Consider the following 26063-nt stretch of genomic DNA (forward strand, 5'->3'; position numbering starts at 1 on the left):
TCATATGGAAGAAAGGTAAAAATGTTAAAGGGCTCTCGTCCACATTCCCCTCCACTCCTTATGGCTAACGCTCCACCTAAAATAGAATGGGGGCCTATGGATGTCAGAAACCCCCATTTATCAAACTCCCAGGGTCCATTTTTCATCTTGAAATGAGAGCCTTCAAGAGCTGACAAACACAATGGCTCCTTCAATCTTATCTGGTCAAGCCTTATCCAGCAAAGGATGAATCTGAAGTTCCCAGAAGATTAACATCAGACTTTTTTTCAGAATTTCAGACAATAAATGGACTGTTTCCATTAACATAATGCCTTATAGCCATGATTTATACAGGAAAAGTCACCTAGGATGCGGATTATGAACTGTTATGGCTATAATGCTCTTCATAGAGGATGTCCTGTCTTTACTACTCAACAGACTGTAAGCCATACCAACTTAATAGCCATTCCCATTATGAGTAAAATGTCAAGCACTAACAGGCTAAGATGGCGGTTACAGCAGCCACATTATGTAGGATTTTATTAGTTTAGGATACATAACCATGACATATTAAAACAATCACCTTCTTCACAGTTTTCCCCCTTGTAGCCAGGGTTGCAGATACAGGTCCCGACTATACAGATCCCGTGGTTGCTGCAAGTGATGTCAATGCACTGGTTGGTGGGAACGTCACACTCCGAGCCCTTCCAGCCGCTGTGACACATGCAGCGACCTTTTAGGTATTGACCATTCCCACTGCACAGCACTGGACAGGCAGCTTTGAAAAGAGCAGACAGCATACATCCATCTGAATGGACTTCTTCATGCACAAAGAATAGTGAGTGTTTGTTAAAGCCTCGCTCTGACAATGACCAAAATGTTAAAGGGTGTCCTGTCTGGTAAATATTATTTAGCACAAACGACTGTACCTTGGCATCTAGAGCAGATGTGCCATATATTCTAACAAAAGCAGCCAACAAATATCTAACGTCTTAACAATGGCTGGTAAAAAACATAAGAACAAAAATTAGCTGAATTAAAGTGTCAGGCATGGTGCTGATCAACACATGGATAACAGATGGCAGTTCAGTATGTGTAAAGAGGTAACAAAAACAACCTACCATCATTCTAACACGCTGCCTGAATTTGTTTTTATGTGGAGAAAAACTAATAGAGCCTTTCTTTAATAATTGAAAGAATGAGTGAATACTAGCCCTATAATCTAAAGCTTTTTATAGAGTTCTTTCATATGCAACCCAATACTCCAGTATGAGTACTGAACCATTTCGAGTATTACTGCCTAATTAAATAAAACAGGTCTTAAGTACAACTAAAGCAATTGTGGAGTAAAATTGTTTTGTTCGAGCCATGCAGAGAATATAAATTGGAAAATGCATCTGAATGATTAACAGAGGTAACATGAGTGAGATAGTGACTCACCTCGCCCACAGTCAGGTCCTTTGAATCCTAAAAAGCAGTGACATGTTCCAGCAATACAGTCACCGTTCCCAAAGCAGTTACTGGGACAGTCATCAATAGAGTCTGCAAGAGAGCAATCAAAAGATTGAGTAATGTGGTTTGAAAAACAATTTTCCTCCCACTCATTTTCTTTGGGTTGATTATTATCCCTTTGCTAATGACAGTCATAAGCATGGAGGATCCAATCCTGTCAACATTTCTTTTTCAATGCAAAACATTTTGAGTGTTACTAATGTTTCACAACAAATATGAGCTTTCACTAAAAGGGTACAAGTTCTAATTATTCAGGCTTCTACGAAAAGTTACAAAGGAATTAAAGTCTCTTAAGTACCACATGTACTAGCTGCCTAATTAACTCTTTTATGGCACAGTGTCTGCAACTCTGGAACCCGCATTTATCTGCTGTGACTGGTAAATCTGACGGCATCGTGAGTTATTCTGTGATCTCAGTTTTACACTGTAAGTTTTTCTTATAAATTACACTGTCATTTACATTTTGCATGCAGTGTTTGGACGTGGCCATTGCAATTAACTGTATGGCTTTAAACTGAGGCACTTTGATGCAAACAATCAGCAAAGCACGCACACTCTTTCCAAGCTTTCCTCTAGCAATCCCTCTAACAAAATCAAATTAATTGGCAAAACAGTTATTTGTGCTACAGAACCATGTCCCGGCACTTGCTTTTATTAGAAATAAGACTGACCACTGATCTCTGCAGACAGCAGCAGGAATCTGAAGCACAATGCTCACTGAATTAAGCCTGAAATGGTGCTGAAAAATATTCAATCTTGTCCATTGCCTTCAGGCAGCAGAAACTCTGAGGCAAAACTTACAGAACAAAGAATCTCTTGTGCTCCACAAATGGCTAGAAATGTGAGCCATGGATTCAGCTTCCCTTTACTCTGGAGAGTCAATCATCACTGAGGATGCAATGCAAGACCGAGGAAAAAAAAAGACAAAGAGAGGAGGGAGAAAGAGATACAGGCAGACCAGAGATACAGCAAAAAGGAGGAGGAGGAGGCAGCGAGCAGAGAAATGCTGCGGATATCTAATGTGCTGCAGGCTTGCCTTTGCCATTTTGTGTTAGTGAAGGGATGCAGGAGAAACTATCCTCTGGCATGGTTGAGGCAATCAGCACTTTGGTGGGGTTTTGATGGCTTCCAACAAGAACATCTAACTATAGCAGCAGGCTTGGACTTTTTGCTCAAAGCTACAGAGACCAGCAGTGTAGGTAGGGCAGTGATTGAAGGTTAGGGAAAAGGAATAGATGTCTACAAGCCAGCTATTAACAATTCCCACCCAGATTTATAATTACATTCCAGATTTGCACTTTATACAATAGATTCAAATAGGTTACCATTATTTTTCATAAAGAAAGGCTCTGAGATATTCAAACGCAATACCCTGACATTAGAATACCAGCATCAATAACAGAGGTTATTGTATCTATATCAGAGATATTTGATAGGTGAGCAACATTGTAACATTGCAACATACACATTTAATTAAGTAATCATGAACTGGAGTGCTCCTGTTCTGAATGCTGCAGTTTAGTAGACTGCACATTGCCCATGTCTATTGGCTGATTCCTCTGAGAGCATGGAAAGGAGGCCCTGAATATCTCTTAGCCACACACTCAACATAGGCCAGCGCATAAATCATGGATTCAAGCAGAGCTTCATTGAAATTCATTACCCTTCATATCAGGGGAGCTAACTATTGTGTGGGTCTCCAGTCGGTGAGGACAGAGTAGTGCGCAGTAGGCAAGTTTAATCAGCGACTTGCCATGCTCTCTAAGGTTGCTCAATACCTTTGGATGATGGGTGGTTGTGTACAGAAAGAACTTCTGCTGGAGAGTTAAACGGGACATAGAGTAAGACACTGGTGCTGGGTTTTTGCTTCCCTTTGCTTTGCCGTGCCTAGGCTGAAGCATTTCTGGCACCAGGCAGCAGGGACAAATGGCTTCATGCTCCAGAGGGTTGTGATACAAAACATTCGGTGGGACACATTTCACATTGCCATGGAGTCACAGCCAAGTAATGAGGAGCAACCCAGATTAAAGACACGGACGCTCCATCCCCCCAGATGTATTATGGCATGGCTATGTGCACCAAGAAAACCCTTCATTTGCTGCACATAGAGAGTACACTGATGGCAAGGAAAAAGATCTATATATAAATTTTCTCTACGAGCATTGTCAGAAACACAGAAATAATTTAACTTTTAGTGTCTTTTAAACAATGCTGCTGGTGTTTCTGAGTGTGTCTGTTCGATATTGTTCACATATATTTCTATACCTGGGCTGTTCTACTTGAAGGTCAACTCCATTTCTCCACGGCTCAATACAAGTGAGGCAGTTGGTAAGATTCAGTTTCTGCTGAAGGGCACTTAACCGGTGACCCATTTTAAAAAGGGCCCCTCTGCCTCCCTCTGAGCTCCTGTGAGCAGATCAGCTCCAATACGACTCAATCGAGACAGAGTTCTCGCCCCACCCCAGACTACCTTACCTAGTTATGTTTTCTCTTATGTAAACCACAGGAGGCCTTCATGCACACCCAGTCAAGAAGAAATAAGCACGAGTAAACATACTGCCCTGACTCCCCCTTTTTGTGTCATATCATATATTAAGTATTGAATTACAGCTGTTGTTGGCACAGCGGGAGGGCATAGTGCATCTCTTGCCTGTCTCCACTTGGTGTTGAGGACAGCTTCTCATCGATCTGCTGCCTGGCACAGCCCCTGTCACAGATGGACTCTGGCCCAGGAGCTTTTAATTAAAGAGCATGTGAGAACAGCTCCCAGCTGCCATCCCCGTGAAAGTCGACACCTTAGGCCCTCTCACACCTTGCTTGATACAGCAGTGCTAATCAAAGGCGCTTTAGGGAGAACAAAGAGGAGTGTACAAAATGAAGTCACCTCCACAAAGAAGGACGTATGTCTGAAACACAGCCGCGTGCCACACAGTTAGAGGAGGGAAACATCTTTCCTACAATGATATATGGAAAGTAGATGGAAATTGGAGCAAATCGTGATCAAAACTGGCACTAGCAGGAGGGTACAATCATACTTTGAATTGTATGCAAATGGTTCTGAGAAGCTGGACCCCTGATTCGCTTGGAAGACACTCAGGGTAATGAGGATATTATGATCTCTCAATGCCCTACTCAGGGGCATGGTGGGATAGCACTGATGTCCTGATTTTGTAATATTCAGCTTCACCTTGATTAACCTGCACTTTCCTTGGCTCTTAAACTCTCAGTGTTTCTGACTCATGGCCTACAAGTCTGTGCTGTTTGCGGTAAAGTCGCTCCTGGTTGGTATTATAGGGATTACGGTTTGCTATTACAGGTTTTAGCAGCAGGTCATGCCCAGGGCACCCACCTATGGCAGTGGTGAGGAAGGAGACAGTTTCAGTTTCTTTTCCATCGTTGTAGATGGCCAAATGCCAGATGCCTGTGTCCATATACTGGATAAAGCCTGTGTCATGTGTAGTGATGGGTACTAGGCTTCGCTGCATAGCCACAGGCCCCTCCAGACCATGGATGTCTTGAGCCAGGAGCCGCCGCCCATCCAAAAGCTCCACGAAGTCAAACTGCAGACAGAAACACAGAAAGTGAGAAAGACTGATGGATGGACCGCAGACACACCATTAGAGTGACACATGAGACTTGAGTGCTTTCAGCCCTCTTTATAGTGGAGCATCATTTGGTCTGCATGAATAACTCATCATTCTAGAGGAGCTTGAGTTAAGTCTTGGCACATCGTGGCTGGATGGGCTGAGATAATTTCAGAGTCCGCATATCTTATAAAAGCCTTGTTTGAAACTATTACAGTGGAAAAAAGGGAAGCTGGAGGAATTAAAGTTAGTGTTTACCAAATAACATCTGCACCGATTTGCTTCACATCAGCTTTGAGTCAATGAATACCAATGAGACGGCATTTCATTTTCATTTACATAAGGAAGGGAATCTTGACTCATCTGCCATTCTATGTGTAATCAGCCACATTACGAAAACTCCACTCTAGATGATTTTCTTTGAAGCATAAATAGAGGAAACAGGCAACTCTGTTGGCTGACTGAAAAATCAATATCACTGGACATTAGCGGAAACAAAATTCATGCTATAAACAATTTTGCTGAACTGCACTTGCATTTACAGAAGTAATCTCAACTGTGCGAAGCAAGTGGCAAGGTATGATTAATAACATGACATGTCTCATTCTCGGCTATATACAGACGGAAAATCTGCCCAATATTTTTGTGCGACTCTCAGATGGTATTGAACCTGAAGAAGTTTTCCATAAACCTTTCTGCAACAAGAAAGCGATTTTTAATAGAATAGAGAAAACTCGGAATTGGTTTGCATTCATGACACGTTCCTACATGGCTAGATAGATTCTTTTAAACAATATCCCAATTTATATTTTGTGGCAGAAGAAGAATGGGAAAAGAAGAAGAATCCTTGTACAATGCAGGCATGATTGGAAATTTTTTCATAAAACATCACATTTACAATACACCATTGTCTTTTGCAAACAAAACACAACATTGAGTAACGCGATTTGGCATCGCAAACATTCAAACATGCTAAGTGCATCGACCATTTAGATTCTAATAAGTGCAGTAGAATACATTTACTGTAACAGCATCAGTGACATGTAAATATTGCCTACCTGTGTGTGTGATGGAGGAAGACCTCTCCTTCCATAGATCCCCACTAAGGCATCTTTACTTAGGGACACATTAAACTTTAGGTACATGGGATGATCAATGAAGACCTGGGATCTCCAGAAGATACCAGGAGGAATCTGCTGTGCGACCTTACGCCCCACGTCAATCTCTCCCATATCTATATAGCTGTCATCTGGGAACAAGCTGTCCAATTTGCCTGCATTGCACACAAAGTAAATCGGTCAAAGAGATCACACCATTAATCCACCATGTGGATGGCAGAGGGACTCAGTTTGCTGGAGCATGATAGTCTGACCATATCACAGATATTCAATCACGCCGCTGACAGCCAGTGAAAAAATATAATGAATGAACCCTCCGACCACTGCCAGCAATTTCAGTCACAATTCCACTAGAGGGGAGAGCACAAAAGAAAGAAAATATAGTCTTCAAACAAAAATCCAGTTACTTTTTGAAGTGTCCTGTTTTGAGTCTTCTGATATGGCAAATAGAAAAAATATTTTTGTTAAAAAGAAATGATGATCATGATCACGATAAAATACATTTCAACATGAGATAGCATTATTCATTTCAGTACAAAAAATTGTATCATGAACGGAGATAGTGTTTTTTGGTTTGGTGCTATCACCATGTTTCAAAAAATTGGGGACAAGTGCAACAAAACAAAAGTTGTGAAGTATAAAAACTCAATGCAAAGGACGAACTATTAAGAAAATAAAACAGGGGATTTCATGATCAGTTGTTCAATCGATTATTGAATAATTAGTAGAATCCAGCGAATACTATATATATACACATCATCAAATAATCAAACCATTATCAAATGTACTTGATATATATGTATTTGCGCTAAAGAGGAGGAGAAATATCTGGCTTATCATTAATGCTCAAACTCAACCGAAAAAGCCAGCATCCATGATGATATGGAGGTGGATTAGTGCACAGATGAAACTTCAGCTAAGGCTCTATAAACGCTGAACAACAAATGCAGGTTTTGAAGCAACAAATGCTTCCATCCAGACAATGACCTTTTCATGAAAGGTCTGGCTTATTTCACTTTATTAAAAAGTTTGGGTGCTAAAATATAAAGACATTGTGAATTTTTAAGTAACTAAAAATCACTTATTAATGGAAAAAAAGTGTATTTCTTTGAAACTATAGTAAATGCTGTGCAATTAAAAGACAAGGTAATGCCAGAAAGTTGCAAATATGTCCCTTTGCCCTGTGTTTTTGTTTTTATTATCAATCAGCCGCAATATTTGGTATTTTTCACTAGGTCCTATTTTCTATTAAGCACTGAATTTCAGTGATAAGTAAGTTATTGCATTCTGTCTTTATACTTTAATTCAACTCAATTTAATATTGAGTTGCCAAACTGTTGTTGGATTTGGTCATATATATATATGTATATGACCAAATCCAACAACAGTTGCCTCAAGGTGCTTTATAAACCCTACATCAGGGGTGCCCAATCCAGTCCTCGAGAGCTATGCATCCCTACTCCAACACAGCTGAATCAAATGGTTTGATTACCTCTTCAGCATGCCATCAAGTTTGGCAAAGGCCTGATAACAAGCCATTCATTTGATTCAGGTGCAAGGATGCATCTAAAAGCTACAAGACGGTAGCTCTCGAGGACTGGGATTGGGCACCCCTGCCTTACATGTTACACATAATCCCACCTTTACATTGTAACATTGTATTACATAAAAGAAAGTACATATGTTTGCAGGGGTATGGGACTGAAAATACTTGATAAAACAGAAATGCATCAGTACTTTGATAGTAAAAAGGAAAAGTAATAAAGTGAAAATTGTAATTATAGAAAAGAGGGATTTCTAATGCTACTACCCACTCAGGTATTAGCGCATCTACTGCTAAAAATTGTCCATATGCTCCATAATACAACTTATTGGACTCTGCGGAAAGGGCAACATCTGTTTGCACATGTAGATGAGCTAATTTCAGCTGTGGAGTCGACTAAAACAGGCATCCATACAAACTACCCCTAGGACACTTAGGGTTACACATGGCACACCAGATGGAAGTCTTCGCAAAAGTCAATCAGTGGCAGTTGGTTTTATCAGAGTATACAGGACACACTCTCCGTCTCCCAGATTTGGGTTTTACATAATGCTGCAGCACACAGGCACATTCTCCACATGTTGGCGTGTGTGCGTATTTATGCAGCACATTAATGGTTGTACTCATCAGGCTGTTTAAATAAATCATAACCCGGGACAAGTGATAATGGGCCTCATGGTTAAATAAATGCTATTTTCTTCTGCAAGATAAGCTACAGCATAGTGCTCTGATGGAAACACGAGAACCAGAAAGAGAGAACGATATCAAATTTCGACATTGTACAAATCACCTTGATAAAACATTAGATAGCCCAGCATTGTTTCCAGCGATAGCAGAGCAAACTTTAACTTATTTAGAAAACTATAGTTATTGATTTCCTATCAGCAATTGGTGCTGTGCAGAGTCTGAGCTTTGTTATAGTCATGATGGCAAGCTAAACACACTTCTGCTGCCCAGTAAATGAAAAAGACAACTCCTGGATTCATTTATATAGTAATAGCTCTATCTTCTACCTATTGTGGTATGCCAGTGGCAAATCACATGGTTAAATCTGGGCGCATTTGTTCAGGAATGGAACAGAGCAAACTTTTTTGAGTTGAGCAGTTGGTACCGTTGGGTGAGCACATGCTTTCTTTGGCTGCCAGGAAAGGCAGCCCGAGCTAGGAGATGAAAGGCTCACATCCGTTCTGAAGGGGACAGAGTGGCTAATCCCCCTCCAGCCCCTGGATACTCAGTCCCTTAAGCTGCTCCATTTTCTCCCTCCAGGAACAAATAACACTTTCCCACTTACAACAACTTTCACAGGATTACAATGCAGATCTCTCCATGCCATGGAGACAAGTGAACAAAATGTGAAACTGGATGACAAAATAATAATAAACTCACAAGAGCTCTGAAATGTCATCTTTAAAACTTTGAGATCTGAAAAACTTTCACAAATGAATGTGCAAGAATTCATCATCAAAACAAGAACAGCTACATTTAAGATTATTTACTTATAGCGAGTACCATTCAGAAAAAACATATGTCTTTTTAAATAAAATAAGTTATTCTGTCCTGTGTTATGCCGTCCAAAGACATGCAACTTGTGGGGATAGGTTAATTGGATAATCCAAATTGCCACTAGGTGTGAATGGTTGTCTGTCCCTATGTGTTAGCCCTGCGACAGACTGGCGACCTGTCCAGGGTGTACCCTGCCTCTCGCCCTATGACAGCTGGGATAGGCTCCAGCGCCCCCCGCGACCCTGAAAAGGATAAGCGGAAGCGAATGGATGGATGGATGGATGGAAGTTATTCTGATAAAAACTGTACTTACTGTCATCTTTTCCTTTGCGGTCATGTATTTCCAAGCCTGTGCTGCCAAGTGGTGGCAAGCTCAGGTCTGTAGGAAAGGTTAGGCCACTTATATTGTCCTCTGACAGCTGATACATCTGTCTCTGCATGGGTTGCAGGTGCCAGTTTAATCCAAAAAGGTGCATGGCTGAAATGTGAAATATAAGACAATTTCAGAATTTATTCATGCTAAGAACCATTTTAAAGTTGGATTATAGCTAAGCTGAAAACGTATAACCTTAATGTTCTCACAGAACTATTATTATTTGCTTCTTTTTCATTTTGCTTAATATAATGAAGGTGTCAGCTGCAAGGTGGGAAGAGGAAGTACATAGAATAAGGAACAATAGCTGGTTTAATGGTTAACAGGCTTTTTCGCAAAATGCTGAGTAGTAAAATCACAAGATGAATGCTATCTTGACCCCATGGGACAACATCTGTCTCACCACACCAACACTGGAGTACCATTTTTTCCAAGCACATTACCGTTACAGTCCCCTGCAAAACTAGGGGACGGTTAGGACAAAGAAAAAACAAATCAGCAGGGAGACACCAGGGGTGTTTCAATGTGAACAGACTGAATGAAGCACACGGATATTTTACAAGGTCGACAAAAGAAATGTCCTTTGGAACAATGGCACTAAAGCGCAGGACAGACGGAGGAGGGGCCGACCATGACAGATTACCAATAAAAGAATGGACAAGGCAAGCTTAGCAAGGCAAAAGCCAATATTGAAGTAAACAGTCAGCAGAAAAGGCCAAGAAACTCGATATAGCTGTTTTATTGTTTAGCTGGTTCTCTTAAGCTCCTCAAGGATATTATAATGCAATTAAATTATGAGGAGAGAAATTAACTGACAATTTTACAGCACAACGCTGTTTTCTTCATTTCTGTTTCCCCTTTATAAGCGCACAGAGTCATGTCCATAAGCATTTCAGGATTATTCATACAAAACAAATAATAATAACATTAATAGCTCACAAAACAAAAGTCAAACTGATTTCTTGTAATCTTTTTGCTGGGGAGAAATTTGATAGTCATTTTATAAGATTACGGCAAGAACTAAGAATAACAATGACTGTGACAGAAATTTGTTTGTCAATTTACTGCATTTACTCGAAAAAGAATCAAAATGAGAATAACGAGACTAATGTTTGTACTGGTCTGGATTTCGCTTACAACTAACTTTATGTACCCATTTTCTTAACTGCCTGAGTAGATTAGTGTTACCAGGGGGATGGAGCCCATCCCATCTGGCATAGGTCAAGAGATGTTGGTACTCCCTGGACAGGTGACCAGTCCGTCACAGCGAGACAGACAAACATGTCTTTGGACTGTGGGAGGAAACCCACGCTAGCACAGAGACTGGAGTTTGCACCAAGAATCAACCTGCTATCAGATAAAAGTGGTTACCACTGGTTACCATAATAATAATAATAATAATAATAATAATAATAACAATAATAATAATGAAGCGGGAGAATACATTATTTGAAAAGGGTCCTCTACAACTATACAGTTCCAGCATTAGCTCGTTAGGCCACGGTCAGAAACCCTCCAAAAACAAAGGACTAGAAGATGATTGTGTCTTCATCAGAGTAAAAACAAAAGGGTTTTAGACACAAATCCGCCGGTTTGCATCATTAAGCAACTGGCATTATATTAAGTCTAGAACTGCATGCGCATGATGTATTTAAGAGTCCTTAATAATTTATTCGGCACACTTGTTAAGCAGTACCAAATGCTCACTAAAATATTTGCATGGATTTGTGAATAAAGACAACAAGCAATGGAGTGGTTATCAGGGAAACCACAATGCAAACATTCCCTAACATGATAAAAGTTCATCTTCAATACCAGCATCTGTTCTGTGCATGCCCAGTGCTTGTGGAAGTGACTGTGTCTGTGGAAGGCAACCATAGAAGAGACAGATGGCTTTATTTGCCATTTTGTAAGTTCCAGAATGACATTCCTTTGATTTGTAGCTCAACACTGACTGGCAAAATGGAAAGAGTCAGTGTACGTTGCTGAACAATCACAAAGTCACCAGGCACAATGTCGTTCCAAGTGTCCTAGTAATCACGTCTTTGTGAGCCCCGTTCTTCATCCCATCTGTCCCTGAGGCCCCTAATGGAAAATGGTTAAAGAGCCTCCCTCTCCCATCCTTAAAGATTTACTTCAGCGCCTTCGTGGTATCTATGATATGCAGAGCACTGGACCTGAGCCAGTGGAGAGGCCTCCTAATTTGGTTTTGCTTGCCTTTCAAACTTTGCAAACACTGTGCAATGATAGTAATATGGCTGCTGCAACTGCCTGCAAACTAAAGACAGGTAGTAGGAATAACAAGGTACTTCTAACATGACAGCCGCTGGCACTGACACGCTGTGTCTACATTCCAATGATGCCGCTGACCTGTCACGAGTATTGTGCTTTATAGGACTGTCCATTTTGTCCTGAGCACATGTTGTGCCTTCCTTTCACTTATCAGGAAGTTGAGTCACGCCATGTGCCAATTAGGAGGCAGAGGTACTGTAGTAGAAGACTTCTCAGCCAATCTGAGGAAGTCAAACCGTATTGCTATCTGTGATTTGCCACAGAAATTTCAGTGTTGCTTAGTTCAGTGCAGAAAAAAATATTAATGCCAGCTGGGATGGAAAAAAGACATCACATCAAAGCATCCATCCAATCTGAGTGCCTGATGGAACAAAGAAATTACCAAAAAGCTAAGACCTTGAGCTAAAACCTGCAAAAATTCATATTGATGCTTTTTTCTGATGTTCTGTATAAATCATGTTTAAGTGGTAAAATGAATACTTCCAATTGTTGCTCTTTGAATTTAAACACAATCTGTCTGTTTCTCTATACCTGTGTTCTAACTAATGTTTGTTAATATACCAAAAAAGCACATATTATGTAGTTGTAAATGCAATGACTAATTGATACTGCATAGGACAAAGAAAAAAAACAATAGTATATTCAAATATTACTGTAGCACAGGTGTTTATCATTACACATAAATATAGGACTTTGAATCTATATTGTGTATTCTAGGATTAAATCAAAAAGGGGTTTCAACGAAGGGAAAAAACGTTTTTTGGCTGTGGAAAATAATTCACTATAAAAGTAATTGATTGCTAAGATATTGGGAGGTATTGAAAGACATACAAACAGGTATGACCGGGGCTACAGAGCCTTTTACCGGGTTGGATGACCTTAAAGTCTAACAATAGATGGGGACCAGCCTAATTGTGCTTAGTTAGATACCCAGGGTGAATGGAAGGGAACACAAGAGGATACTGATGACCTTAAAATGAGAAATATATAAAAATGTGCTAATGAGAAAGCAACCACTGAGACAATATGGTGGCACCTTAAACTCCCAACCTTTTTGCACTTCAAAATGTTCCAATTTACACAGCTGTGAAAAAATAAAACTGTGCTACATGTCAAAACATCTGTCACAAGGCATAACTGGGTTCATTAGACATCTCACCCAGAGTTCCCAATTACAGACCTCAATAATTAATTGCACTTGGAATTAAATGTATTTTCTCATCAAGCTTTTAATTAAATATGACCCACGTTCTTGATTTGAAATTCTGATCTTAGGGTGAGGCTTGGTCTCCAACATGTTTACTTGTGGTGCATTGAGAGATGGCCTGAGCTTTGCAGGCTATAATTACAGAGTCTGATTAAGCACCATCAGACTGATGGGGATCTTTGGCTTTTGGCCAGGTCACAAGCAGAAGACACAAATTGTATCTCTACTTTAACATCCAAATTACACCGGTGATGCCAAAAGAAAACCAAACTAAAATTGGTCATATTAAATTGCCTACCAATTTAAAACAAGTAGATGTAGATAATATGAGCAGCAAACAGTTTGCGTGTGTTTTTTTTTAACACCAGCACAGTTCAGTTTAAATGGTTCTGGTAACAAAAATAATAATCACATTTTAGTTTGTGTGTTCTTAAAGAGAAGAATTAATGATAGCTTTTGTGGTTGTTACTTCCTAATGTGTATCTACAACAAATAACCTTCATAAAATGTAACTCCCTTGTGACACCCAGCAGAACTATCAAGATTTCTTTCATCAACTTCATGCAAATGAACAGCGTTCTCGCCATCCTTCACAATGAATTATTCCTTTTTCTATTTAAGACTTAAATTCAACAGTGTAGCCATCTGTATATTAAGCAGAAATTCACAGTAAACCAGATGTACATAATATGGTAAAAATAAATTAAACGGAAATGTGTATCAACTCCTTTTTTTATTTGTGGGTTACAGTGATCTTTCATTACTTAATTACAAAAGCTGTTGCTTGTTTTTCATTCCAATCAGCAGACTGTTGGAAATATCTGCTAATCAAGGCAATGACAATATTTAAATTCACAATTCAAACAAACCTTTTTGTGAAATTTTAAATGACTTCTCACTGTAATACAGAACCTCTGACACTTTGTTTCAAACATGATCTTTTCTCCTTGTTCATGAACCCCAAACATAGCCTAGTTTATAGTAATAACTCAGTCAACCTGTAGCTTACTTAATTTAGACTGAACTCCAAATATGTTGTTAGTGACCTTGAATGTACCAACAGGGCTGCCACTGGCATTTAATTTATCCACAGTTTTACGAATCCTTCTACTATCCAAGAACAAAGACATTAGCTTCATACGTTATAGTTAGCTAAGTTCTAAAAACATTTGCTCTCCTCTAGAAATTCTCCATATGTCAAGATGTGGCAAATTAAATTGTTGGGAATGATTGTTTTAAACATCAGGAAGTTGCTTTGTGACAGTCTGAAGCTGAAGCGAGATCGCTTGATTGATATGGAGATTGCTTACAGGAACCCCCCACATATACTTTAATATTTTATCCTTTCATTTCTGTCTTTTTGTGATTATTTGCAACCAAAATGCTGTGTAAACACTTCTAGTGTATATAGATCACAGAAATGAAAACAGTATGACTGGATATGAATATCAATGCCTTAGGGGAGGACAGCAGTCAAAATGAGCAGAAATGATTTAATAGCAAAACTTATCTGATAGTCCTTACCCAGCTGGGACCTGAGAATGCTGTTTAGGGAATCTTAAATGAAATAAGATGAATATTCTAAATGTGCAGCCCTCTCTCGTGTGATGGCTGATGTCTTATTAATTTATTTCACATCCTGGCTATTCGCAAGAGCAAGACACTGGATTGCCTGTCTGCAGATTCAGTCAGTCCAATCTATGAATGATAATGTTTCTTTAGACAAATTGTGTGGGCAAAGAGTCAATCTGTGAGTCCCTATATAACCATGCTTATATAAGGTGCAGAGGACAGATTCATCACTATTGAAATGGATGACAGAAGGAAATGATAAAGTATGTATTCATCCTATGTCTGCATTCAAGTGAGGGGCGGGGTTTGGAAGTGACTGACAGAGGTATACGTCTTGGTGTATGAGAGTGTCAGAGGTGACTCACCGATGAAGTAGGCTAACAGGAACAGCAGTGTTACTGAGATGAGGATGGCACTGAGAGCAGCACATTTCCAGTTGCAGTGCTTATAGGGTTTCTTCAGGCTGAAGGCAGGTCGAGAGAAGGTGTTTCGAGGCAAAGGTCGTGGAGGAGGCGAGTAAACTGTGCTGGAGGTCAAAGGGTATCCTGGTGAAGTTGTGCAATACATTGGTGATGTTCCACCTGGTTTGAATAGGAAGTGCCTGGGAAAATACATTTGCTTGTTAGTTCTAACAGAAACACTAGGTGCTCATGACCATAACGTTGCAGGTTACTGTCTATCCAGGTACGGCCCTTTCCAGTGGTAAGTAATACCAAGCACATTCAGTAGTGTTACCATAGTCATGCTAGATTAGTGAGAAAACTAAGGCATTTCGGGTTGAAACAGCTGAAACTGTGAATCTATATTAAATCTCTTTCAGAGGACGAGTGACCACAGCTGGCTCTTGTTTATATATTCCATCCGTTGCGAGAGGAGTAATTCCCCATAACCATGTGTCAAGGCTACGTAGAGGAGAGATACATTATATAAGGTTTCAGCATGGAGTTGAGCAGATTTATTCGCCCTTGAAGAACATGGCTGGCTATCTCAGAAAACGTGTACAGCTACATGTCCAAGTGCCGGATGATCAGCCCATCAGAGAGCCAGTGGCAGCGGCACTGTTGTCAAGGCCATTTTACTGACAAGCATACAAGAAGCTCTCGAGCAACAGTGACATGAGCGTGATTGAATGTCATATTACAATGTATGATGTGGAAAGTCACCGAGACTATATTTTATTTATACATATCAGGACAGATCTCTCACATGTCCTATTCAAGCAACAGGAGACAGCATGGGCAACTGTGTTCCACACAGCAGTCGTGTTTACCATTATTCAAAAGCAATACAATCCAACAATGTTACTCGATGCAAATTGTTAGTTGTATTAAAACAGGGAAGGGACAAATACAGCAAGGATTGTAACACTGCAGGAGATGTACACAGATGATTGACAGTGTTTCAAAACAGAGGATGCTCGATGGAAAATAGTGCAGGCATCTATTGTTTTCATGGCAAAGCAGATCCTGACAGTAGTCTGAGCCAGATAGCAAACATGCAACATACCCGTCGTTGTACGAGGCATCGTGGCGTGCTGATGCCAGAATGTCCATCTCAATGAGGTTGTCCTGTAAAGTCTCTAGGAATGTCTGCTTTGCTATGTTTCTACACACAGGTGGAAAGATGGATATGAAGCTAGTGTGAGACATGCGTGCAAGAAATACAGAAAGGCCAATACAACTTGTGATCACCAAGCAACATCAACAACTGACAAATGGAGCTCAAGATGGACAGTATGGGACAAAAAAACAAAACAACCAAGGCCCTTATGGAACTACTTCTACAAAGGTGTGACACAAATAACATCTACCTGTCTTATGCCCCTCATTTGGACACTGCCATACCTTGTTTTGTACGAGCCCTGCCCTTCTCTGCAAGCGTCTTGCTCTTCTCTGATAAACATTAGAGTATTCTGGCTCCTTTAAGGTTGTGATTGGAAGAAAACAATGCATCACTTACAAATAAGAACCTTAAAGTCTATTACACACAAATACTACTCTAAGTCTAATGAAAATCATCACTGAGGTTTCATAGCCTTTATACTGATTAGTATCCTTAACTGCTACTTTTCCCCCCCCATTTAATGGTTGCTACATGTCTTAAAACACATTTTCAGCAAACATTTCTAGAGTCTCATGTCTCACTGCCCCCCCCAAATGAGAGCTCTGTTCCATAAGGAAATACAGCAGCAATGCAATGGAGAAATGAACTGTCCACATGCAATGGGCAGGCTGAACACGTTGCATGGTACAAGAGAAAGGCTTTGTTTTTGATCCCAGTCTCCTCTGCGGCCAGCAGTAAAATCTGTTCATAGTCTTTAAAGCTTGTGTTCTAGGGAAGAATGCAACTTTTAACGAAGAAAGAAATACTTGGCAGAAACTTGGCAGAAAAAAAATGGTGAAGCTGGACAGGGCCAACCAACTGCTGGCATTTTTCCAGTGCTAAAGCACGGCAGAAATATACCAGTGCTGAATTTATCAGTGCAATTAAATTTCCCAAAAGTGTCAAGAGAGGGCCATTTTAATACTATTAACTTAGTAAAAGTGACATTTAATATTGCAGGGTCCATGCGGATATTGCTAATGGTTTCAGTTTCCTTATTGGAACTTTGCTAGGTGTCATTTTTTTCCTTCAATGCAATAGGTTATACAGACTCGATTCTGTATGTGATTTCAGCAGCACTCTAGCCTCTCCTCACCATCTGTTTTCTGTTCCACAGGGAATACCTGTACGGGATTAACTGGAGCTGGATGATGTGTAATCATTCATTATACAACTAACTGTCCTTCTACCAGCTGAAATTGATTCTCATTTTCCTGTTGACTGAAGCGTCTCACAAAAACTGAAAGAGGAGACAATAAGTCTGTTCAAGACTGGTTTCTTAGCCACGCCAAATTAGCTATTAGCTATTTTCCTGTCAACAGCTATTTAATTTATGGCAATGTATTTTATCACACAGACCAGTGGTTTTTAATAAGTTCTGAATATATTAAAAATATTGGCAACATTTAAACTGAGGACGCTGTTATGTAACATTTTCAAAAAACAGAAGAAATAAATTACAATATTCAAACCTTAACTTTTGTACATAAAGCTATGCGGCAGCTAAGAACAAATAGCTACTGTTACTTGTGCACACTTTCTGAGCTGATTTTTTCGAGTCAGAATTCAGAAAAATGTTCAGAGAAAGCGATATAAATGGAGGAAAGAAATTCTGTCCTCTCTCAGCTCATCATAGTTTACTGACAGAATCTGAGCTGACCAACCAAATTATAATAAGCCTGAACAGTACTTGTCTAACAGCTTGACAAGATCGATATCAATCATTATTCAGTGACACCTTCACTAGGGTACTACCTGTTCTAAACAGTATAAATATATATGAAGAATCCACCTGTCATTGGCCAGAACTGTGGGTTTTGCTCATTCTTGATTATTTGTTATAACACTTTTACCTATAAGAAACAGAAATGCAATTGCTGCATTTATTTAAATTTACAAACTATTCACTTTTATATATAATATAATATAATATAATATAACATCATGGTATGCGCAATTTTTTGTCATTGTGATCTGTTGTTTTTAGCCTTAACTGCTTTGAAGAGATAATTGCAACAGTTATAAAACAAAGGGTTTTTTCTTTGTTCTCCATAACAACTTACTCAAAGGGTTTATTTAAGGAAATGTGCCGCTGGTGATGTGGTGATTACTTTTTTCTTTTTACTATTAGCAGACTAAATTGATATCTTGGAAGGTTGAGAAAATTCTGCCTCAGTATTCCTAATTTCATACCGCCTTGCAATAAGACCATCCAAAGAAACACCAGATATTCCCTTTGTTACAATAACACTTGACAGACCTACTTCACACAAGGGCCTCCTATTGAGAAATACTAGAGAAATGAATGCTGATTAATATGAAATAAATAAAACTCAGGGCTGAAGTGGAGGGGCTACGAAGCCTGCTCACGGGAGCCTGAATATAATTTGGTATTATCCAACATGATTGTAATTACTCTGCTGTTTAAACTCAATAGCTTCCCCTGTTAGGACTCCTAGTATTAGGCAAACCAAAAGCACCACTTTTCTCTTGTTTGCCACAAAATCATGTTCATCACAAATATAGGCCTTTGCCCCTAGCAGGATATTTTCCATTTTATTGCTTTGCTCCTTGTTAGCACTGTGGTAATTTAATATGGAGCGGACAGCAGGAACAAGAGGAAACACCAAGTTCAATGGCACCAGCTCAGCTCAAGTCTTCCAGATGCCAACTTCTCTATACATTGTCTGAGAGACAAACTACACAGTACCTTGTTTCCAGGGGGATGTTGCTGTTAAGTAGCCAGTTGTCCTGTGCACTGCCAGAGTCTTGACCACTGGCGGGACCCTCAGGAGGAACGGAGCTGTCTGTGGGCGCAGGACTTGGGTTGCTCCGTGGTGTGTAGTTGCTCCTATTCAAGGAGTTAATAGAGGCTGCATGGTGCTGATGATTGGGCGAGTGGGAGTGGGAGAGTGGTAGAGGAGGCGTCCGCAGCCGAGAGTGATTTTGAAAGGCTCCGTCTGAAAGAAAAGAAAAAAAAACAGAAAAGAAATAAAACATGGAACAGATATTTTAAAAGAATAAAAATTCGACTCATTTACTGTTTGCTTTCAGGCACTTTTGGGTTACCTTTGAAAGCACCATCAAAGACAGCCAGATTCAGTTTGTTTGCCAGCATAGCAAGAATATGGCAGCTCCTTTGAGGATGCACATTCCAAAAGGTTTGTGAAAGCAAGCTCATGTGTGTAAACTAACTGGTTAAGACAAATCCAAAGCTTATTTCCTCCAGAGTGACCAGATCTTCATCCAATAGAGCACCTTTGGGATGTGGTGAGATGAGAGACTCACATCAAGGAAATCTGCAGCAAGTGTGTGATGATGAATATGAACCATAATCCCTGAGAAAAATGTTTCCAGTATGTTGATGAATCCATGAAGAGTTAGGGCAGTTTTGAAGGAACTTGGTAGTACCAGGAGCCTGGACTTATCATCACAAACTGACCAGTGAGTATAAATTAACACCAAAAACTACTAAGTTTTTCACCTTTTCACTTACCAACAAAAAAACGCAGTTAAAAAAGTCGTACTTCTGCTCATTATTTCTCTAACTGACCTCTATCAGAGTGTTCTCTCTACCTCCCACAGAGACCTGTGACAGTTTACTCAGATCAGACACTGACTCCTGTGTAAACAGATTAGCTGGCCTCTTCCTGAAACACACCAATTCACTGGGCTTTTCTGAATTTGCATTTAGCGTTTTTTTGAGCATGCACAGTTTTTTTTAAATAAACAATACTTTGTTTGCCTCCAAACTTCAATCCCGTAACTGCCGCAGCTTAAGTGAAACACATTCATGATTTGATCCAGATTTAATCAACCAGATTAAGAGTGACTCCACTGGTTATGTACCATTTCAAAGCTTTTAGCAGGAAAATTTGCTCTTTTTTCTTTTTTTTTTTTTAACCAACTATATTGTCACTTTTTTAAGAGGATTTAAAACTATTAGATATGAAGTCTAGAAGGAGAAATTGTACCCTGTGGTTTTATATTCACTATTTGATAGTGTGCAATTCATGAGATAGAGGACCAATGTCTGTATGCACTCTGTATCCATTTATTTCCACATCTGCTAAGCCATTCATCAATCAATGAACTCCCGGCTTTACACAGAGTGGCTTTTCTTTATAGCAGTAAGCCTCCTTTATTTCACAGATATCCACAACACTAAATTGCCAATTTACAGCAGAGAGAGCAGAATACAGACACACACAAAGCTTATTTTGTATAATCAGCTCCTTCATTAAAGCGATACCTACTCATGCCAGTCAAGAAGCTTAGAGTCATTTCAGATATTTTTAGGGTCAGGAACATGAAGCTCTGATATCAACATGTGTCAATCAAAGCAGGCACAATAAGAACTTTTAAGGTGCACACTGGGTATTCAGAAAACATTATTATTAAGCTTCAATGCTTAGGTCTAGTCTGCAAAGTGGGTATAAAGTCCTTTGTGTTCAGAGGTGGCATGCTAAATAATGGCTCAGCAAAAGAAATCAACACGAAATGTACCATGCTGTATTAAGCAAGCCTGATCTCCTTCCTGCTCAGTAATGTAACTGATTCCCAAAAGCCATTAATAAGGATATGCTAATTAGTTACAGGGACACCACAGATACTCTGAGAAATATATCACAAGGACAAATGCATCGCTGCTCTGGAATGCATTTACTTTTAGGTAAACAAATACTTTACTTCCTACTGTATGACCATCAAGTAAATGTAGGGCAACAAGTAATTAATTCCTCTAACATATTTTTGTTCCACCTGGGGACCATAGAAACAGTCCCCAGTGTTATAACAAGGCTCTTAAGAGCTTTGCTACAACATAAAAAATTACCACGAAAATAAATTGGTGCACATCAATATATCATAAACTTAATATAAGTATAAATTAATACAAGTATGCAGAATGCGCTTGCAGTGTATAGTTAGGACTACTGCCTCTTTTGTTCGCTCTGTTTAAAGACCACAGGAGGAACATATTTGAAATATACTTTCTGAAGTCTGAGCTACTCTGATATTTAGATTTAAATTTACATTTTAAACCTTAATGTATCAACAGTTTTAAAACTGATGGAAAATAATTCTGGTTGGGTATTCCACCTTTGACCTTCCCTTTGGATACTGTAACACAGAAAAGCCATCTCTAAATTCAAGACAGCAGTTGCAAAAAATCAGCGACTGAAAATCTTCTGCAGCCTTTAATCAAACCTTTGATCATCATATGCCCCCTAAAACAATTTCCTTTACTGTGTTTTCACTGATGCATTCCCTTCTGATGAGCTGCTGCCTGCTGAGACCAATTCTTCATCGTAGCTCTTCTTCTAGCACCTGGCAGCCACTGCTCTGCTTTAGCTGTTTGCTAACTATTAATGAGTTATACGTTCAGGATTGAATATAGGTCTGAAAGAACATGTAAATTTCTAACTTTAATTTTTCTATTTCTTTTTAAAATGCACATATGTAAAGGCAATTTCCTTCTAAAGTAAAATTACAAAGCTGAAAATGTTTTTTGTTTTTTAACTCAAGTCTGTACTTTATGGCCCAGTAGGGGGTCAAGGTCCACACGTTTGCCAATCTAAAAATCTGTTTTGCAGTACAACCAAAATTATATGCACTACAATGTTTTTATGAACCTCGGAGAACCCTGAAAGCTGCAAATTACAAAAGATAATTTAGCATGCACAGTCCACTCCAACTGTTTTATTGGCTTTTTGAGAAGTTTTCCCAAACCTGCCAACCTGTTTATATATAAGCAATTCCCAGCACGCTGCACAGTAGAACAGATTATAATAAAGAGAAAGATAAATGCTCGTCGCACCTGGCTCAACAGCCCGGCAGAAAGTCATTCTTATTTTTCTGAAAAGAAACAGAAAGACAAGAAACGCGTCTGAGACCAAGCACAGTGAAACATGACCCCCACAGATGTGGTGATTCAGCAACAATTATTCACTACTATCCAAAGGATGCAAGAAAATAAATGGTTTTCTATTGAACTGCTTTGCACAACAAAATTGGCACAAAAGAAGATTCATTTGTTATCAGAGAGTCAGAGAAGGACTTTGTTACCATAGCCAAACTTTCACAGGACATTCAAAACAGAAGCCTAAAGATACCCATTCAGTCTGGGAATGTGGCATATTCATTTTTCTTTCTAACAGATGTATGCACTGGTTAAGGCCTCCTGATGCTTTTCTAGACAAGTAATTAAGGCAAATCCACTTCATTAGCTACGACCTCACCCTGCACTCTGAGAAATAAGAGAGATGTCTAATGGTGGAATGTTATAATTACTGGGAGACTGCTGTCCCATTTGTAGAAAAATAGTGACACAAAACTCAGGGAAAGATTAAATAAAAATTAATGGTTAATGTTCCACAAACAAGTAAAATAAAATAAAAAAATTAAAATTAAAAATAAAAGAATACAAAATAATTCAAACTCATTGTAATATTTCTACTAATGTAAAGTTACGATTTTTACTTAAGGATTAGAAATCTTGGTTATTGAGAAGTCCTGGGTATGTTCATTTACTCATGAGCTACTGTATTGAGCTTGTTAATGAAATACTCAGAGTGTATGCAGTAGCCAAACTTTGAATTTTACTCTCGACAACAACAACAACAATAAAATCGACAACCAGTCACAGCAGAGCATCCCTTCATCTGGTCCAATTTAGCACTAAATGAGCCAACAAACCAATAAGAGCAGACTGGGATTTTTGGGTTGGCTGCCTTGGCATTTGAGACGGAAAATAGGTGTTTCTGTGATGAGAAAATTCTGTGCTATGTAAACCTTATATGGCACTAAAATAAAAGTATTAACTTATACGTTATATAGCATTATATCAGCTCTTTATTTCAGTGGATACAGTGGATATATATAATAGACTGAATCAATATAATACCAGATTTTGTGCTTGCAGTGTGTGTCATTTGCCACATTCGGCAAATCACATACAGAGGCCAGGTTCTCAATTTACCACTCGGTATAAAGACCTGGGTTGCGGGATGTTGTATTTCTGAACAAGGACAGTGGATGAAATCTATGGCAGTGATGGTCACACCTGATGAAATAAAATGATATGACATGCTCCAAACACCCGATCAACGCATTGAGGTGTGAGCTATTCGATACAGAATTAATCAAAAGCTATCAAGCGCCCAGATAAATCATTAAATCTTGCTTACTGCTACATCTCCTATGGCTAATCACAGGAGCAAAATTTCCAGTTGAGTACCATTTGTCTATAAAAATACAAATAGAATTTGTCACGAAGGCAGTGAAGCTGCACACTCTACTGACTCTCAGAGGCTGGTTCTCTCTGCTGGACTTGCTTTTTCTTATGACATTAGAGAAGTCTGAATGGAAGATACATGAGGGAATTTCAGCTGTCTTTGCTGGACCCATTTGAGAGGTAACAGGTGCCGAGAACAACGTGATGTGTTTAGCGCTCAGTCCTCCACTCGCTCTCTATGGAAAAATAGGGAAAAAACATATTGGATTGTGACTATAATTTCACCTTCATCACCGAGGTAGAAAATGTTGATATTTTAGAAATATAAGATCCCCAAACAAGCTTTTGCAAAGGAGGCAAGTAAGTAGAAAAGACTTGATGGAAGCAAATATATTTATCCAAAAAATATATGTGGTTGTTTTTAATAACACAACAAAAAAAATATTAGTAACATAATTCAGAAAAATCTAGTTTTACAGCAATTTAATCTATAAGGATTTGCTTGCAAATGCTTCTCTCACCCTGAGATCTAATGGATTTTCTGTCATTCCCTGAGCTGCCTTAGAAAGAACAAGACAAGTGTTTATGTATGCTCTGTTCTGTGTGTCACTCTGCTGCAAATCCATCAAGAGGTTGGAGATTTTGTTAGATGGCACAGATGGTCTCCAATCATCATGCAATGGAAGTAATGCATCTCACTTTATGTCAATGAAAGGAAGATATGTAGGTATGCAAAATGCATTATCCATAGTCCCTGCACGCTGACGGACAGCAAGTTGAATGGAACTGGACAAATTGTCTGTTGACTCTAGTTCATTGATAACTTGAAGCTATTACTAAGAGAAACCAATTTCTTTTTATATGTCAGTAAAAAAAATAAAAAATCAGATCCTCAGAAAAACAGGGGCAAAGCATGGCAGTGCCATGTGCAGCTCATTAAATTATTATTTAGGCTCAGATAGTTTTATTCCTCACGGTGTCTGTGGCTAAATTACTTTCTGGTGTGACCTCTTTTAACCACATTTCTCCGTCCTTGCAGACGCAGCGGGATGATTAAGCAGTTCAAATGAAGACTTATTTGAATTCACACACAGCTATGTCCCTGGGCCTTCTGTCCGGCTCAGCATTCCTGCTTGGTCAGCTGTGCGGTGGTGGTGGTGTGCTGGCCCTTTCACCAGGGAGCCCGGCTGCGCTGAAAGCTAACACTGACCGACCCCATGCTGTTTTGCATTAAGAGATGCTAATGCTGGGAGTTTGCAGTGTCTCAGATCTTGTGGCTCAGTGTGGCAGCGGGATCTCACTGGCAGTCTCCTCGGGAAGAAGCCCCTCAGAGAAAGCTGAGGGCCACAGTGAAACACATGCTTCATAAAAGAACTGCAGGCTTCAGCGAGCAGCCTCATCAGCCTTAGAGAAACTATTGCTCAGTGTTCCTCTAGATAAAAGCAGGACTCCCCCCACCCCACAGGGGAAAAAAGGGAAATAAATAAACACTGCTGCCTTGAAAGCTACTAATGTGAATAATGATATAAGATAAGATAAGATAAGATAAGATAGAACTTTATTAATCCCTCGGGTGGGTTCCTCTGGGAAATTCGACTTCCAAAAAGCACAGCAACGACCGAAGTTACAGTTACAGAATTGTTATATATATATATATATATATACACACACACACACACACACACACACACACACACACACACACACACACACACACACACACACACACACACACACACACACACACACACACACACACACACACACACACACATATATATAAATACAGAGACAAATATAAATAAAATATACAAAGGGGATAAATAGAATAAATAGGAATAAAAAATAAAAATACAAGTGAATTGCACATTTCAAGTATTGAGTCTAAATATGCTGCTGAGAGTGTTTACTTGTTCAAAATCTAGCAGAACATTTTAAGTCCTGTATGGGGGCTCAAAGACGACCTTGAGCAAATGTAATTTTAAGTGATAAAAAAACCCACCTGTTTTCTAGAGCAACAGATATACTGTGAGACAATTATTTTGGCATGCAAATTTTCTGTGGTTGTTTGCTGCCAATAATAATGTTATTTATTTATTTATTTATTTTGCTACAGTCTGTTAACCCTGACTTTGAATTTGTCTTCTACAACTGACCTGCATTAAAAAAAAGATCTGATTTGATATTCCAGTCATTTTTGCCATGGTGGCTTTTAAATTACCTTTTTTTTTGCTCATGCAATTCTCACTGAAACCTGAGATGCATGCCAAATTCACATTTACATTTAGTAACATGAAACCTTTTTTATCCATAAAAAGAGAATAAAACAGAAAACATTTGAATTATTTTTCCAGATGTTTAATTAAACAAATATAGAAATGTGTAATCTGGTTAATTATATTGGCTATGTCATTTTGTGTATACAACACTCATGCACGCTCAATGGCAGATACATTTATGTAGCTCATGATAACATTGCCACTAATTATTTGACACAAACTACACAGACAGTTCTCCAAATTTGAATTTTAAAAGAAAATCTGC

At 39.1% G+C, this 26063-nt stretch overlaps 1 protein-coding gene across 8 annotated transcripts in view; it reads right to left on the minus strand.

The window, feature by feature from the left end:
- Positions 1–26063, minus strand: part of tenm4 (teneurin transmembrane protein 4) — a 165817-nt gene that overhangs the window by 62873 nt on the left and 76881 nt on the right. For 4 of the 8 annotated variants that reach the window (XM_080888550.1, XM_080888546.1, XM_080888544.1 and 1 more), the window contains 9 exons: positions 18996–19245; positions 16528–16602; positions 16190–16288; positions 15049–15284; positions 9553–9717; positions 6134–6348; positions 4841–5051; positions 1420–1521; positions 563–757 (listed from right to left, as the gene is read on the minus strand). In XM_080888550.1, the coding sequence (XP_080744676.1) occupies positions 563–757; positions 1420–1521; positions 4841–5051; positions 6134–6348; positions 9553–9717; positions 15049–15284; positions 16190–16288; positions 16528–16602; positions 18996–19245 (1548 nt within the window). The remainder of the gene's footprint in view (positions 1–562; positions 758–1419; positions 1522–4840; positions 5052–6133; positions 6349–9552; positions 9718–15048; positions 15285–16189; positions 16289–16527; positions 16603–18995; positions 19246–26063) is intronic. The other 4 variants (XM_080888551.1, XM_080888547.1, XM_080888548.1 and 1 more) reach the window with 2 other exon arrangements.

Source organism: Rhamphochromis sp. 'chilingali' (genome assembly GCF_963969265.1).
Source record: "Rhamphochromis sp. 'chilingali' genome assembly, chromosome: 8".
In the NCBI taxonomy this organism is placed as follows: Eukaryota; Metazoa; Chordata; class Actinopteri; order Cichliformes; family Cichlidae; genus Rhamphochromis; species Rhamphochromis sp. 'chilingali'.